The sequence below is a fragment of the Mesoplodon mirus genome (assembly GCF_964341445.2).
Source record: "Mesoplodon mirus genome assembly, chromosome: 12".
Lineage (NCBI taxonomy): Eukaryota > Metazoa > Chordata > Mammalia > Artiodactyla > Ziphiidae > Mesoplodon > Mesoplodon mirus.
This window is the reverse complement of record NC_138988.1, coordinates 18087683-18105984: the sequence shown is the minus strand read 5'-3', so window position 1 is coordinate 18105984 and position 18302 is coordinate 18087683. Positions and strand designations below refer to the sequence as shown.

The window sequence follows — 18302 nt, the reverse complement described above, 5'->3', positions numbered from 1 at the left end:
CAATTCACATGACTACCCCAGTGCTCTTGTCCCGTCGTGTGCCTAAGATCCTTCTCCAGCTTCCCACTGTTCTCAAGATCAAGATAAAAATTCTTAACATTATGCAGAAGCTACTGTACAGTCTGGGCCTTGCCTGAATCACCAGCCGCACCTTGATGCATCCACACACACATATACCTTTTATGTTTCAGCCACCCTGGCTGAACATCCTATGTTCTTTCAATTTCTTGAACACATACAAAATTCCCTCCTGCCACACGACCTCTGCAAGTAGTGGGCCTACTACATTCTGTGAAATCCATCACCTCTCTTAAGTTAACTCCTGCTTGACTTTGGTACTCAAAGCAAGTATTTCCCCAAGGAAAGCTTCCCCGGTCATTACCTGCCCCCTCCTTGTACCCCACCCCCACCCCACCAGACCAGGTTGGCTATAATGTGCTTTCACAGGAGCATGAATCTTTTTTCTTGGAGCACTTTCCAAGGCTTTGCTTTTACTTTTTGTGTATGCGATTCTTTGATTAACATCTCTCTTCCCTTAGACCATAAATTCCATGGGGCGTGGGAGCACGTCTGGTTTTTGCTTACCACTGGAGGCTCAGAACCTTAGCACGGAATGCTGCCCACAGTAAGAACTCATAAATATCTGTTGAATGAACAGATGGTTGGGAGAACAGATACTCTAGCCTAAAGCAGTCACAACTTACAAACCACCATCACTGCCACTTGGTAACAAGACCCCCAAAGATGTGAAACAGAGTAGGTGTGTGGCCTCACCTCTCACTCCCAAGCCTCAAGGGGAGAGCCCATCTTCGACTGGCAGGTGACCTTTGAAAAAGTATGATGAATGGAAACATGATGGAAGATCTGTGTAAGCTTGTTTTAAAAACAAGCTTTTAAAAACAAAAACAAAAATGTTTTCCCATAAACCTGGAGCAAGACTGGATCTTTCTGATAAAAAGGTAACATAAACCTAGTACGTACCTCCAAGTAAAAACCAAGCACTGATATCACCCTTGTAATTTCCTAAAATGACCATCAGGAAAAAAATAAAATACATGTTCACTGTAAACACACCCAAAAAGTAAGTATAAAATAGAAAAGCCACCAGTAAATCCACAAGCCAGAGATAACTTTTATCAACATTAATGTGCTTCCTTCTAGGGTTTTTGTTCTGTGAATACACATTTCTTTTTCTTTTTTTTTTTTTACAGTAACATCACTTTAGAATGAACAGCCATGTTGGCCAGCCTTTTATTTTTAAAAATTATTTATTTATTTATTTTATTCATTTATTTTTGGCTGTGTTGGGCCTTCGTTGCTGCACACTGGCTTCTCTAGTTGTGGCGAGCGAGGGCTACTCTTCGTTGCGGTGCACAAGCTTCTCATTGCGGTGGCTTCTCTTGCTGCGGAATACGGGCTCTAGGCACGCGGCCTTCAGTAGTTGTGGCACACGGGCTGAGTTGCTCCACAGCATGTGGGATCTTCCCAGACCAGGGCTCGAACCCATGCCCCCCGCATTGGCAGGCGGATTCTTAACCACTGTGCCACCAGGGAAGCCCAATACATATTTTTTAATGTGATTGAGCATCTCAGCATATACAGCTCTATACACGTGGCTTTTGCCATTTAACTTTCCAGTTATGATTTTTCACGATACTGTGGTATCTTTAACCTTCCCAGACAGTGGGTTCCTTGATGTGGAAATTTTGACCTTGATCTAACCTCCAGCACTGAGCACAATGCTGGTCATAGTAGATATGCAATAAATTTTGGATTCAATCAGACTCTGAATTCATTTAAACAAATGAACCACAAAGAAAAGAAATATTTATAGTTATAAATAATTGAGTTCAATAATTAAATAATTATCATTAATACACTATTAATAATTAACAAGCAATTACAACTATAAATATTTTAGATAAACAAGGTGTGATCTAAGACACTATTACACATAGGTATCTCCCTTTTGGAAAGAGAATTAAATTGCGTGGCTATCCATGACATCCTTCAGTTACACAGTAGATCGCCTGTCTGTCTCCTGCTCGGGTGTGTAACTTGCAGATGACCTGGGGAATGTCCTGCAATTGAAGGCCAGAGTACCTTCCTCCTCCTCAACTGGCTCATGTTCTCTGTGTCGGGACTTGGGGACAGCGTGTGGCTGCTGGTCCCCTGATGGTCGATTCTTGCGCCTGACTCCTCGGGGAGGTTGCACGGCAGTCCCCACACCAACCTCTGGGCCAATACTGCTCCACAGTAAGCAGGGGACATGGAAGTGATCTAAACATCTATCCACCCAACCATCCGCACCGCCACACACCGCTCTCTCGCCTACACCTCCAGCCCATTTTGACTTTCTCAGACCTGAGTAGATAAGCACCCGCAAAAAGTTCTGTTTCCTTTGACATCCATCTGGACACATAACATCTGTGTAGGTAAGTGCATGTATCCTTATCTTGTGACGAGGACAAGAAGAACAGGACATGCACTGAAGGTCCTAGAGACAGAGGTTTAGTATTGTGTAAAGAGAGGGTAAAACTGCTACTTTTCATTGAAGCTTTTTACTGAATTAGAAAGAAAATTTTCAGTTCCATGAGCATTTACTAATAAGTGACCGGCATTCTGCTAGATGCCAGGGTACCAAGTTGAATAAGTCCTTTGCCCTTTAGGACATTCACAGTCCAGATTTCTTTGGCTCTTTTCCTTCGGATCAGTAATTAACAATGAAATCACAAAATCACTCCTCATGGAATCATAACATCTTGAGATTGAACCTCTATTATACCCCACTCCCAAACCTATATGAGCATCCATTTCAGATTTCATTCTTTTTTTCTCATAAGGATAGTCGGCTTTTCGTTCTTTCACGTTTTAAGTTAATACATAAGAATCCCAAAAGCAAAAGACAAGGTGTCTGGGCACAAGAAATACGTGTTATCATCATGACAAAGGCTCTGCATTCCCGAGTTAGGCTTGTTTCTCTGCACTCATCAAACAGAACATGAAACTGAAGCAGGAAGGGACCATTTTACATCTGGCACAAATCTCAAGCTCTGGAAGTTCAGTTTCTTTGTCTTCAACTAAGTTCAAGCAACTGGCAGAGGCTGACTGGAGTCCCTGAAGTTTCTTAGTCCCTCCAGTTTCTTAGGCGAGACAACCCCTCCCTGGCCATAATTCAGGCTTTGAGAATAAATGTACTAAGTGCTTCCCTTTGGAAATAAAGATGGTTATTCCTCTAAACTTTGGATCAAGTAGCCTATCATTAAAAAAGTTTGGGACCCACAAAACATGACTTTTGCCACTGATCCATACATTAAATATTAGTGAAGCTTAAGATTCTTCTTAATCAATAAACACAGATCTATTATAGTTTTCCTGCACTCTAGAAAGATTGTTTTATGCACCAATGGCCTTAAGTGAAGCTCACTTTAGAGGCCACTATAATAGAAGATTTGGAGGATAAACGTCTAAATCAAAATCACAATTTTACAATATTAGAAAACTATCCAGGAAAAAGAGGTAAGACAAACATATAATAAAAATAGAAAACAGTGCCTCATGAAAATACTAATTTATCATTTTAACAAAAGCAGAAGCTTCTATGACGAAAGAACAACATAATAAGCATCTAAGAGTTGACATTTTCTTTAGTTTAAACCTTCCAAAAGGCCACATTAAGTAAAAACATCTAAAAATGGATCAGAAATTTGCTGAAATTGGGCTTCCCTGGTGGCGCTGTGGTTAAGAATCCGCCTGCCAATGCAGGGGACGTGGGTTCGAGCCCTGGTCCGGGAAGATCCCACATGCCATGGATCAACTAAGCCCGTGCACCACAACTACTGAGCTTGTGCTCTAGAGCGCATGAGCCACAACTACTGAGCACCCGCGTGCCACTACTACTGAAGCCCACGCGCCTAGAGCCTATGCTCTGCAACAAGAGAAGCCACAGCAATGAGAAGCCCGCGCACTGCAACGAAGAGTAGCCCCCGCTGGCCGCAACTAGAGAAAGCCCGCACGCAGCAATGAAGACCCAATGCAGTCAAAAATAAATGAATAAAAAAATTTTAAAAATTGCTGAAATCTATACACTTAAAATACACTCTGTCAAATTCCTCCAATGCTCTGTTAATATCTATATTTTGAAAGATAAAAACTATCCTTGGAAAGCTGTTTAAACTGAGAACAGCAAATAATCAATGATAAAATTATCTACAATTAACATCATACATCACTCACAATCTACGAATATACCTCAGGGAGGCCCTTTTCCCACCCATGGCACAACAGTACTCTCTAAAGCTCTATTTATAATTTTCCCAGCTTCTATTTATTCAGGAAAGTAGTCAGAGCAGGAAATGGGACCAGTCAAATGATCACAATCAATCTCATCACCTTCATAACATGCTGTGAATGTAATTAATCTTCTATTTGTTTAGGGGACTTCACACCCCTTACATTAAGGCAGCAACTCCCGGCTGGCTTCAGTTGAGATAATTATGTTATAACAAGGATTGGGTTTCAGTCATATTTGGCAGAAGAAAAAGGAAATTGTACTTGAAGTTGTCAGTTTTTTTTAAAAAGCTTTCTTGTGACTCCATTCAAAGGACGCTCTTGACAAAGCTCTCCTTAAACAGAGCACTTTCTAAGTAAGATAACCACACATATGCCACATTAATCAATGTAAGCCTCTTCTCTGAGTGAGACGTGAAGAGCATCCGAGCACAAGGAAAATTCTATCTGAAGGAGAGAATACGGGTTCACAAAACCTGACTACATCAATTCCCACCGGAACTCACTGGATCCTGCCAGTCTCCTCCACCGAGAATCCTCCCAAGACCTATGACGTGCAAAAGTACATTAGAACAGGGAGGTGAAGGAAAATACCAATTTGCTCACATAGTAGCTAATTATACTCTGTGAAAAGCCAGGCCGCCAGCAAGCCAAAACCAAGGATTTAAGAAGTCTGGAGCCAAGTATCTGGAAACAAAACGAGTAAGGACAGAGACAAAACCAAACACGGCCACCCAGCCATAGTCCTTGAATGGCCTGACACATACAAGCCTCCCTGTACAGATAAATGCCATCACTTTCCAGTCTGGGAGCTGCCCACTCACCCCTGCAAGTCTGTATCTTTTTTATAAAAACTTGTATTCACACTTTCTCCTCTAATGTCTACCACCTTTAGAAAATTAATATGAAAATATAAAGTCGTGCTCACTTTATTTTTACAAACCTTTTCAATTTTTATTAATATAGCAAAATCACAATACCCACAGTGCAGGTAGCAGTAAAAATGATAAATGAATTATGTTTCCAAATTTCTAAACATTCTCCCATCGGCCAAACCTGTTTTTTTCAAGGTCTAGAGTAGAATGTTTGTATGTAGTAAGCCCCTCAGGCATCTTAATATATCTCAATAATATTTCATTGCCTTTCAATAGCATTTAAGCTCTTGGAAAAACGAAATGTGCAAGAAACGGAGCTTTACTGATTTGAGTTCCAGTTCTTAGTAAACAACGAAACAAAATGTGGTATCCTAAAATAGGAAAAGGACATTAGGTAAAAACTAGGAAAAGCTAAATGAATCTATGGACTTGAGCTAATAATAATGTATCAATAATGGTTCATTAATTGTAACAAATTACCATACCAATGTAAGAAGTTAATAATAGGGGAAACTGAATGTGGGGTATCTGGGAACTCTCTGTACCATCTTCACAATTTTTCTGTAAATCTACAACTATTCTAAAATAAAAAAGGTCACCTTAAAAAAAAAACACGGATATTACACATTAAAAAAACAAACAAACAACAAGTAAAACAACAACAAAAAGCTCCACAAAACCTGAACATTCAGATATAGAATCCTTTGGCTAGTTTTCTCAATGTGTACAGTTACATGGAGCATTCGTATCTTTGCAAAGGTTTATTTTGTCCTGAAGTCTTTAGGAACATTCGTAATCTCATGATTTATTGGCACAATTCTTGTTAGAGAAGTCTAATGAAGAGCAGCAGTCCCCAGTGGGCATTGCTGAACCACCGGTGATAAGGTGAAGAACCATTAAGTAAATCCTCTCTATATGAAACCGCACTGAAGGGCTCCAGTGAATGGATATTGGCATGTACTAATCTTTTCTTATGGAGATAAAACCCACTCCCATCCAGGACGAATTGGTGGATTTAATTAAAAATAAACAGTAAAACTGAGGAGCAACCTGACAGGCCTGAATAAGCACCTTACCAAGAATGATTTCAATTCAAGGGAGGTTTAACTTGCTTGAAATTCTGCACAATTGTTTCTTGAAATTTCTACATGCTAATCATTAGCAGCTAATGTAACCCCTAACGTTGTACCACTGTCAGAGAAGTAACTTCCCCTGCAGAAGTGAAACCACCTAGAGTGCCTGATGATCATCTGGTATGCCTGAACTGAACAGCCCTCTGAAATCAGCCTCAGCACTATATTTTATTATGAGTATCAGTGACACAGGCAGTGGTAGGTGTCAGGGCTCGCCCTTAGCTATGGCTCAGAATGGTGTCATGGAATTCCAGCAGCATCCTCTTAAGGGGTCCACATGCCCCACACGCACCCTGTTCTGAGAACGGCCACTCACTGGTGACAAAGTGGGCCCTGGGACCATGTGTGTACCACTTTAGGGGGCACCCCCACTCCACGCCCTCTGTGACCAAGGCAACTAGACCAGGAAAAAACACGGACCCATGCTGGGCCAACCACATTCTCCCTCCCTTGGAATCATAAACAAGGGACTCTAGTCCATCTCTACTGAAACTAGGCACATGGAAACTCAGAGCTGTAGAAGAGCCATTCTCCTCCACGTGCACCAAAGGGAAAAGAGCAGCAGGGACCTACAGAAATAAACAACTCGAGGGACCACATGTCACCAGAAGGTAAGCCAACCCCACACTTCGTTCCTTGAGCTCACAGGACCCAGCTGTACTCAGCACCTGGGTCCCAGAAGATAGCCTGTAGCCTCCTAATAAAGTCCCCATTTTTACTATAAAAGTCCAACTGGTTTTCTCATATGTAACCAAGTGATTTTTTTTTTTTTTTTGGCTGCGTTGGGTCTTTGTTTCTCTAGTTGCAGCGAGAGGGGGCTACTCTTCGTTGCAGTGCACGGGCTCCTCATTGCGGTGGCTTCTCTTGCCGTGGAGCACGGCTCTAGGTGCGCAGGCTTCAGTAGTTGTGGCACGTGGGTTCAGTAGTTGTGGCTCGCGGGCTCCAGGGCGCAGGCTCAGTAGCTGTGGCACACGGGCTTAGTTGCTCCGCGGCATGTGGGATCCCCCTGGACCAGGGCTCGAATCCATGTCCCCTGCACTGCCAGGCGGACTCTTAACCACTGTGCCACCAGAGAAGCCCACCAAGTGATTTCTAAGTCAAAAATACCATGACAGTCTCCAGCACACCGAAGGGAGAGATAAGCTTTTCAGATCTGGCCCTGTTACTAAAACATCATGACCTCAGGCTAACTGCAGACTCTCTTATTTAATATAATAATAAAGGGAAACTAAAGGACGGATAAAACTGTGATCCAAATGCAAAAACGCCTCACGTCCATTCTTGCCCTTCTAAGCCACCGGAGCTACAACCAGGAAATCTGTTCTCCACGTTGCTTACATGTTTGACTTGTCTACTCCTCTGCATGATGCTATTTTCCCATCCTGGAATGCACCCACTCCTGATTATTATTATACTCATATGTGTAACAGTACTGTACAACCAGATACCATTTTTTATGTTTTGCTATTAATTCATATCGCTTCTTTGTCCAACTCTTCTCTATACATCTTTTCCAGCTGTGATCCAAATGTTCCCGACTCTTTCTCTATGGATACTCCTTAGAGACCTCAAATCAACATTTCTAAAACTGAACTCCTCGTCTTCCCACCCTCTCACTTCTCTTCCAACCTATCCCCTCCAGTATGATTGAATTTCAGCAAAGGCACCTCCAACGGCCCAGTTAACTGGCCCAAGTCAAAATCCAGACCTCACCTTTGACTGCCCCCCTTCTCACTCTCCCCTGAGATCCAATCCTTACTCAGTCCTGTCTCATCTACCCCTTAAACCTGACCACTAGTCTGTCTCCTTCCCCACTCTCACTGCCCTGGCTCAGGCTACAGCTGCCTTTTGCCTGGATCACTCACCTCCTAACTAGCCTTTCAGCCTTGAGTCTGAGCTCTGCCCTCACCCCAATTCATTCCCCACAATGTAACCTGATGGATCTTCCCAGAATCTAAATCTCACTGTGTCGCTCACACAGACACTCCATCGCTTAAACTTCAGCTGCTCCACACTCTCCCAGAACAAACCTCAAACATCTTCATGTGGCCAAGGATCTACAAGAACTCTCCAGCCTCACTTCTTTCCTCTCATTCCTGTACCAAGATCCAACCGTTCTGAGCTTTCAAGCTCTTTAAAAGGGCCACATTCCTCCATCCCTGTTGTCTGAAATGCCCTCCGCCCCTGCTTCCCCACCTGCATCTGACCACCCCTTCCTGACCTTTCGGCTCTCAGCTTCAACTCTTCCTTCCGGAAGTGGTTTCCCATACCCCAAGACTAGGCATATGGCCTCCTAGGTGCTCCCATAGCACCCGTACTTCCCCACTGTAGCTGCTGCTATCAGGCTACGGCATAACATTTTCCTTCTATCTATGTTCCCCACCTGAAGATCAGCTTCAAGGTGTTGTGTCCCTTGTTCACCGGAGTATCCCCACCACCTATCTCAGTACCTGGCATAGAGTAGGGCTCAATAATTAGTGGTTGAAAAAAATAAATAATTCCGTTTCTACATTCAGTGCTGATGTTTTACCTCTGCATATGAGTGACTCCCACTCCCACGGCTTTTGGCAGATAAACCAGGAACAAGAGAAAGCCAAAAGGAAGAGAGCTACACTGTTCTCAGGAACATAACCCTATCCCCTACCAAAGCACATACACAGAGGAAGCAAAGCAGTATAAGGCAACGATAAGGTCCTAAGTTTTCTAAAATTTTAAGATTTCAGTGCAGAAATGGCTCAGGTTTATTCACAATTGAGGAAACTGAGGTCCAGGATTTATCAAATAAAACGAAACTATTAGGTGATAGAGTTGTTTCCCTCTACAAACTTTGCACATTAGTGTCCAAAGGGTTGCAAAGTAAGATTTCATTTTGGGTGGGGGTGGGGGAAGAATGCGAAAAAGCAGTGAAAAAACAAATGCACGTAGAGTATTAATCACAGAAGACCATCTATCAGTTCAATGTAAAAAGGTTCAGTGTTTCGGGCTTCCCTGGTGGCGCAGTGGTTGAGAGTCCGCCTGCCGATGCAGGGGACACGGGTTCGTGCCCCGATCCCGGAAGATCCCACATGCCGCGGAGCGGCTGGGCCCGCGAGCCATGGCCGCGGAGCCTGTGTGTCCGGAGCCTGTGCTCCGCAACGGGAGAGGCCACAGCAGTGAGAGGCCCGCGTACAGCAAAAAAAAAAAAAAAAAAAAAAAAAAAAAAAAAAGGTTCAGTGTTTCAAAGACATACATTTTCTTTTTCCCCCATAAGTACCTACCTTAAAAACTACACTAGAGAACACAAAGATACAGAACCTTCATGACAAGCTCAGACTTGTACTAAAGTTAGCTGGGATTTTAGATCTTAATTTCTTTAAAAAAAAAAATAAACAACCAAAAATTTTCCACGCAGAAAAACAAAATAATACCGTATTCTATCCCGTGTCATTTCAAATTACACCATGCGTTAAAACCATAAAGTATCAAGTTTTCTTCAGTGGGCGTGCATTTCTTGTATAATGAGGAACCAATTAGTTATTTTTTAAAAATACTATGCTATGGATATTATGCTATAAAGGAAAATGATTTATAGGGTACTGTTATAAGTATTAAACACGTTACAAAATGATATGTGCAGTATTATTTCCACTAGTTTAAAAATGCACTGGAAAATAGAGAAAATACTAAAGTACTAACACTGGGTGCATTAGATGAAGTGACGGAGTGACTTGCGGTCTTACGGTCCATGAGAGGCAGGGTTGGAACATATTTTACAAGACAACCTTTTCCACCCCAGCTTAAACCGAAGGGTGTCAAATGCTAAGCTTTCAGCAGGTCACAACTACCAGTGCTGCCGGTGAGTGCAGCCCACTGGAAAAGAAACGAGAGGAGGGGCCAAGTCTTTTATTGAATTTAGCTAAAAATGTCAATAAAAATAAGTTAGAGCTAATTTACCGTTTGGTTCCTGTATGGAGCATTCATGAGATGCTCCTTCAACTGGCTCTACTAGATACCATTCAATTAAACTAAAATTTACTGGGCTCACAAGGGACTGTAATGGGCCCAGAAAGGTGCTCATTCACATGGACTTTAAAATTTTAGAGGGAGAAAGAGATATGCCCAATGTGAGGCAGACAGGACATGTGCCTAAGTGATCTCTAAACCAAGTGCTATGGGAATATCCCAGAGGAAGACAGATAAATCCTTAATCCCTCTTCCTATAGGAAAAGCACTCGATAGGGAGGGCTCCCTGCACATCGCCTCCCCCTGCCCCCCATACCATGGGCAAAGACAAAGGCTTGTCTAGGTGGTATATCTGGAAAAACATGAAATCTGGAGCCAGAAGACCTGAGACTATCACAGACCTATCTCTTACAAGCTATATGACCTCAAGCAAACCACTCTGCATGCTGCCATCCAGGGTGTATTTGTTGCAGCGGCCACCACACTCGAAACTTCCAATGAAGCTTACAGCAAAGGACGGCAGGAAGCGTTCCTTTTCAGAAAAATAATGTGCAGAGTCTATAACTCAAAACTGCAGGAGCTTCAGTTTTTAAGCTCTGCAAATGTGCTCTACAAGACACATATCACAAGGAAAACTAACTACGAAGCACTAAAGCAAAACGTACCACAGTTGTTGCCCTAACTTCATTAATTCCGTATAAGAATGATTTTGCTACCCATATTCCAGTAAGTTTTTGCCAAAGTAAGTGTCTGACTGTAAAAATGGAATGCTAGTCAGAACTTAGCACTTGCCTGGTATTTCAAATAAAATTTCACACAGTCATTATTATTATAAGCAAAAACATCAAATAGAGACTAAGAAAAATGCAGAACTATTTTAATACATAAAAATAAGGTGCTAGATTTCACTAATAAACATTATGGGAAATAAATAAAATAGAAGGTGAAAAGTAAGGAAGAAATTAATTATGGAAATTATGGACATTCACCACAGTATTATTAATTCAGAGCCAAGGAAGTTCACAGTAAAGATGATACTGGAAAGTTCAATTATGCTGTGCTTGAAAAATTAAGAATAAAATTAGAAAATTTAATTAAAATTAGGTTCTCTTACTTCAAGGGGGAGGGGAAAATAGCTGGGCTAGACTAGAGTTAGAACGTAAAACACAAAGTGAAAACGACACAGCTTATTTCGGGACAGGAAAGTTACAGTCAAATTGGTAAATGTGAAAATTTTTTTTCCAAAGTAATTTGAAGAGTTCCTGCTGGCTTCTCTCTTCTACCTTGCTCGCAATACATTAACATCTTTTTAAAAATTACTATTATCATAACAATGACTAGAACCCTAAGAATGTCGTTTCATTTCCTGCAACTTAAAACCTAGGGAAAAAATTTTTTTAAGTGAAAAAAAGTCCTATTAATCCCCACATCAACTTGAGGGCGTATACCCTTCTAGTTCAGTGAAATATGATCTTCTCTCTAGTCGATAAAGAATGCCACAAACGGGCCTCCCTGGTGGCGCAGTGGTTGAGAGTCCGCCTGCCGATGCAGGGGATACGGGTTCGTGCCCCGGTCTGGGAGGATCCCATATGCCGCGGAGCGGCTGGGCCCGTGAGCCATGGCCGCTGGGCCTGCGCATCCGGAGCCTGTGCTCCGCAACGGGAGAGGCCACAACAGTGAGAGGCCCGCATACCGCAAAAAGAAAAAAAAAAAAAAAAAAAAAAAAAAAAAAAAAAAAAGAATGCCACAAACAGAGCAAGGAGGCACTCACAGAAATGGGATCCTAGCACAAATGTCGATGCTCATTACATGCTTATAAAACCCTCACCCTGAAAGAAAAAAGAAAAACCTAAACCCTCACAAATAGGCTATTTCAATTTAATTTTATTATGAAAACAACAGGAAATGGCAGCAGGGTATTCGATAAGCTCAATTAGCAGGAGGATGAAATGAAGTGATGACATACCATCATGACCTCAGGGGTTAAAGATGCAATTTTCCATCTGGCCAAACCTAGATTTCCAACTCGAATGGTGACACCACCTGCTGTATGTTATTGGCGATATCTTGAGCAGTCCCTAAGCATTTTGCTTACAACAGGTAGAGCCTCAATTTTTTTTCTTATTTCACTCTGCAATATAATTGCTTCCCCATGAACAGAAATGAAAATAAATTCGATATAATGGTTCACTCAACACAGCCATTAAATGTCATCCTAAAGCATTCATTTACCAATCACACTAATAGTAAACATCTCATGATCATTTTTCTTCTAAGTCACAAATGATGTTGTACCATCTTTTTCCATAGCACCTAAGAATTATTCCAATCAAAGGCTCTCTTTGTATTTCTCCATTAACAGTCTCTTGCTACTAAAATGGATATTTTGGGCACGTCTGATAAGAATCAGGTCTCTAGAACACCCTTTACAAAATGAAAATTCACTGCATTTTTAAACTTGATATGCTTCCTTGAGTGAGGCAATGGCAAACAATTAAAACATTTTTTACATACCAAGTTCAAGGAGGCCATTTGTAAGTGTTCAGACCCTTAGATACATTTTATTAGGCTCTGAAGACTTTCTTCTTCTACTCTGAATAAAGGATTCCGTAAGCCAGTGATTAACCAAAGAGGGCACAGCTCTCATTGTGATTAGGTTTGATTAGGTTTGTATCCTGTGATGTTTACACATACGCCTGCACACACGCTCACATTCACATCCCACTGTAATTAAAGCACAGACACAGGTTCAGATAGACCAGTCTTGAGATTTCACTGAGGACAGTCAATAGCATAACAACGAAGAGTCACAACTGTCGGTTTTAACACGTATTTTCCAGGCGGTACCCATTTTTTTCTAGGAAAATTAACCTTTATATGTCATCTGCACCTCCTCCCTAAGCAACTTCACCAAGTTCCCCGTGCTGATACAAGACTTCTCAAGTGTTTGGTAGCTGTACGGGTTTGTCCCTGATTAAAACTTATCCTCCAGGTTATTTCACTTTCTTCCTCCCGGGTAAGTAGGTGTTCTGGAAATGGGAGCATGTAAAATTTGTAACTGAAAACTTACTTGGCTTTCTGAATCCACACACAGTAGTCTGAGATGTAGAGATCATTTAGAATGTAAGCTGGGTCATTTTCCTGAAAAATTTTGTGAATGTCCAGTAGACACTTTAAAACTGCACTTTTACCTGAAGGAAATTGAAAAAAAAATCAAATCATCCTCAAGGAAAAACATCTGATTTTTTTTTTAACTGAGAAATTCACACACTGAGGGGTAATATATTTATGGCAGCTCAGAGTTTTAATCATGTTTTGAATATTTTTCATATTCTTTTATTGCAAGAAATCGTATCAGTACTATTAAGTCCAAACCTCTTTATTTCTTTCCTTAAGAATTATGAAAAAATCTTTATACTCTATTGTTATAGCTGACTAATTGTGGTTACCTTAAAAATAACATAAAACATGAGTAGGTACATTAAATGACAGGGAGAGAAGTTTCCTAAGTAAATGAGTATTTAAATGCGTCATAACTTTAATTAGATAATGTTCTTCTAATTCAAGCTTTCAAAATACCATGGAAAATTATATTTTAGTTTTCAAATGTCTCTATTTCTTACATCAACATTTTTTGTCAAGGAATTATCTAGTACGAACTTACATTTTTTCACCTTGAAGAACTGAAGAAAACTCAGACTGAAAACTAAAATATCATAGCCCTACTTCGAAAACAAGCTGACAAAATCACTTGGAAAAAAAGCCATCAAATACTTGAAGTCTTGTTCAACCTAATTACTTCCTCCTGGTTGTTAAATGAACCTAATTTTAATCCAAACCCAAGCCTACAAAAGGAATCGCACAACTCAACAATAATTCCCTAGGTGTTCCAAACTTCAAGACAGTCCCTGAAATGTATTAAACATAAGGCAAATGACTAAATCTACAGTAGTACCACTTCCTTAGATCTGTGAAATACGGCATTTTCAGTTTCACTGTTTTATTCTTACCTTTATAGTCCTAAAACGTGAAAATACTGTACACTGATTTCGTGGAGACACTGGATGTGCTTTCATCGACATTCCCCACTTGACTCTTAGATATGATACAAGGATCATGAGATACCTAATGACATCGCAAGATGCCAAAACTGTTGCCACTAAATTTTTAACACAATTAACACTAGAAAGTGAGCTTCATAAGAGCAGGGACTTCTGTTTCATTTAGTCATTAATCCCCAATACCTAGAACAGAACCTTGTAGCAGTACATTTTCAATTTAAGTATTTTAAGGATGAATGAATTAATGACACAGTAATCACCTGCTTAAACCCTCACAATGTCTTCCATCCCCTAGCCTCACACACCAAGCCCTGACGATTTTTCTCTGGAAATGCCTCTTGTAGCTGCCCTTTCCCCACCACTCCCAGACCACCCATCCTCACTCATGCTGAGATTATAAATTCTTCCGCGTCCCTCGGACTCTCTCCCGCTGAGCCCTCTGACATTGCATTTTTTTTTTTTTTTTTTTTTTTTGCGGTATGCGGGCCTCTCACTGTTGTGGCCTCTCCCGTTGCGGAGCACAGGCTCCGGATGCGCAGGCCCAGCGGCCGTGGCTCACGGGCCCAGCCGCTCCGCGGCATATGGGATCCTCCCAGACCGGGGCACGAACCCGTATCCCCTGCATCGGCAGGCGGACTCTCAACCACTGCGCCACCAGGGAGGCCCTGACATTGCATTTTGATGCACTGCTTTCATCAAGAGCCCTCCCTGCGCTTGCTTTCAAGGCTCTATGGACTTGTCCGTGGCCCATTGCTCAACTGCTTCCCTGCACCTGGAAGGCCTTTTCCTCTCTGTTCCACCTAGAGGGATCCTAGCCTGCCTTCACAGCCCAGCTCAAGTCTCCAACCTGCAGGAAGCCCGGACTGACTTCCCTAATCGTCAGAGCTCTTACTAAACCCTGCAAAGGAAAGAAGTGGAAAGGAAACTCGGCTGATTCTCCTCATAACCTCCTTTGCTCACTTCACAGAAGGAGAAACTGAGGCTCAAGGACCGTTAAGATACAGTGCCATTGAGTAGAGGGCCCAGGATCCAAATTCTGAATTTACTGACTCGAAGCTCCCGCTATGCTACCCATGTGTTCTTGGGCCATTCGGTCTACATCACGTTTTTATTATTTGAGTTAAGCAGGTAGTAAGTTCAAAACAGGGGCCATGTTTTTTTCAAAAATTTTCACTGGGGTTTCCTCATACGCAGAGGGTAGGAATGTCAATAAATGCTCCACTGCTCAACGGGTTAAAAGAAATACTTAGAAGGCCTAAAACTACAGTTGGTTAAGTCAAGGTCTTTGTGTCATTATCAGAGCGGCCCAGGGCAACTACATGTAATGATGAGTGGGGATCCCCCCACTCCCCAAGCCTAGAAGGCAGAGTCTGATGACAGGAGGAGAGAATACAACCAAAACTCACTAAACTGATGAAACCAAGTTAGCCGTGTTATCCAAACAGAAAAAAATCAAGGGAGAACTAAACTGTGAGAATTTTTGGAACAGTTTAAATTGCAACAGAGAAAAAATATCAGGGCAAGCATATGCCAATTTCTTACTTTGTCTCTCTGTCTCTGTCTCTGTCTCTGTCTCTCTCTCTCTCTCGCTTGTGTGTGGGGAGGGGGACAAGGGGGTTTATGACAACTACTAACTTAAAGTTTTAAAAGTCAGCTATAGGTCTTTACCCAAAAAATAAACTATTCACTTGAAGCTTGTATAATCCCCTCTACAGCGTGAGGCCCCTGAATACTGCCTCTCGAGGACATGCCTTACTAACAGAAGTGGGTTAATAGAAAATGCAGGACTTGGAGCTGGGCCTCACAGCGAATAATTCAGTAAGTGAAGAAAAGGGGTAGGTATGCCAGCTTGGAGGGCGGTGTGAAAAGGAGCAGTGTGGGACTTAAAACAGGGTAGGTTTGGGGCACAACAGAAAAAGACCATTTAGGTGGAGCAGATGGTTCCAGGAGAAGGACAAAGGGAGTACACGGGCGAGCCTGGGAGAAGCCAGGCTGTGACAGAGGGCAGAAGATGAACGCAGTCAGGCAGGACTGCGGGGACAACACCTAAAGGCAGGTGCGCGCGGCAGCGACGGAAGACCCTACACACCAGAGAGTTTTCTGAAAAGGAGTGTGGAATTAAGGTCACATTTAATGAGAACCCATTGCAACCGTTACCTAATGAAATTAGAGGAGCTCTTTTCTATTGATACTTGTGAGATGGGATGCTGCCCGATTCATGAATCACTGAATAAAGCCAATTAAGTCTTCAAATTAAAAAAAAAATTTCCTAGTTTCGTTTTGCAGACATGCCTGAAGTGAGGTTGTCCCTTGCTAAGGGCCACAGGCGAGTTGAAATCTTCCAGTTATCACAAAATAACAACAATAATAATAATAGCAACACCCAAAGTAATCAATTTTTAAAATTTAAAGTGAAGCTGTATTGTACTTACATGTTTTGATCCCTATTTTCTTAAAAAAAAAAAAGACAAACACACATGGAAAAAACTCTTAAACATGAACATCCCCACATGATATTAACAGTATTCGTCTCTACAGTCACTGAACAAATGTGTGAGCACCCGATATGTGCCAGGCATTGTTTCACACATGGGATTACAGTTATTCTTCTTTAAACTTTCCCCTATTTTCAAAATTCTCCACAATAAACGTTTATTAACAAAAAGTCAGACATTCCTGACTACATAGCTAACCCTTGAAATACTGACAAAGAATGTTAGAGTTTTTAAATTCCTATTTCAATTGTCTTTACCTTGTATTTTTGCACAACTGAGAAGCAATATTTAGATCAGGCGATTCTAGAAAATCACACGCGAGGCACTTTTGAATGAGAAAGTTACGCGTTCTTCAAAAGCTTGTGTTTTCATTCTCAAACTATTTTCAGTGTGCTATGTGACAAATAAGGTAAAAGAAAACTAGGCTCCCGGCAGCTGACACTCTAGAACAAGAAGTACATTAAAACCGTCCTGCCCCCAACATTGTGTACTGTTACCCCAAGGCCATACTTGACCTCGTGTTTCCCACTAAATCACCATAGGTGACTACAGCATCAACAGATGATTACATTACAGACAAGAAGCTCAGGAAGCATGCAGCTTTTTTTGTTTGTTTTTTTTTTTTAACATATCTCTTGCACCGACTGCTCCTTCTCTCAGGTTGCCAACCACTTATCCAAGAGCTATCAGCAAAGGAAAGAGCTGGCCCTCCTCCAGGCTGTCACACAGCCAGTGGTTAGAAGGGGACTCAGCGTACCTGCCTCCTGTGGGGCTGTATCCAGTCATGGGCTCGTCACACATCCCATGCGCCTGAAAAACTGCTCAGGCCTAAATCCGAGAGAATCATTTCTGCTCAAAGACACTGCAGGGAAGTGACCGTTTTTTGCCAGCTCACTGCCTGGTCCAGAGCAGGAAAAAGCAGGTACCTTGCACAGTAACCATGGTAACTATTTTCACCACAGAGATGCAATAACAGGCCTCTCCAAAGAGTTAGGGATTCTCTGTGCTCAATCTCGTCCTCATAGAAGCCAACCCTATCCATGGAGCAAAGACTTCTGACACCAAGATCTCTCCAAGAGAGTCTAAAACCAGTGAAGGCAGTTTAAAACTAGTAACTTGGCATATAAATGACAAGTGCCATGAATGTTTTACCTCAGGGAAAATGACTGTCCAATGACAACAGAGAAACATAACAACATTAAAAAAAAAAAAAAGGATGATAGTAACAAGCAGGTAGGCAGTAAACAGTATTTAACACAGTCTCTGGCTACGCGTTCTCCAGCTTTTCTTTAAAGGGAACGTAAACTAAGAACAATGTGCTTTCCTGTCTGGACAGATGCGGCATCTCAGGTTTAATATATCTTAAACCAGAGACAAGATTGAGCTGTTCTACATTAGAATCCACTGGCTATTTGAAATCTTCCTATTAGCCGACGAGGTTTGGCCATAATCGCTCACTGACAGACCAGCTCATGGTTGAAGGCTCTTAAGAAATGGCTCCCATCT

General features: G+C 41.8%; 1 protein-coding gene across 1 annotated transcript in view; it reads right to left on the bottom strand.

Moving 5' to 3' along the window:
* Nucleotides 1-18302, bottom strand: part of SHQ1 (SHQ1, H/ACA ribonucleoprotein assembly factor) — an 87200-nt gene that overhangs the window by 22176 nt on the left and 46722 nt on the right. The window contains exon 10 of the mRNA XM_082639798.1: nucleotides 13311-13431. Within this exon, the coding sequence (XP_082495924.1) occupies nucleotides 13311-13431 (121 nt within the window). The remainder of the gene's footprint in view (nucleotides 1-13310; nucleotides 13432-18302) is intronic.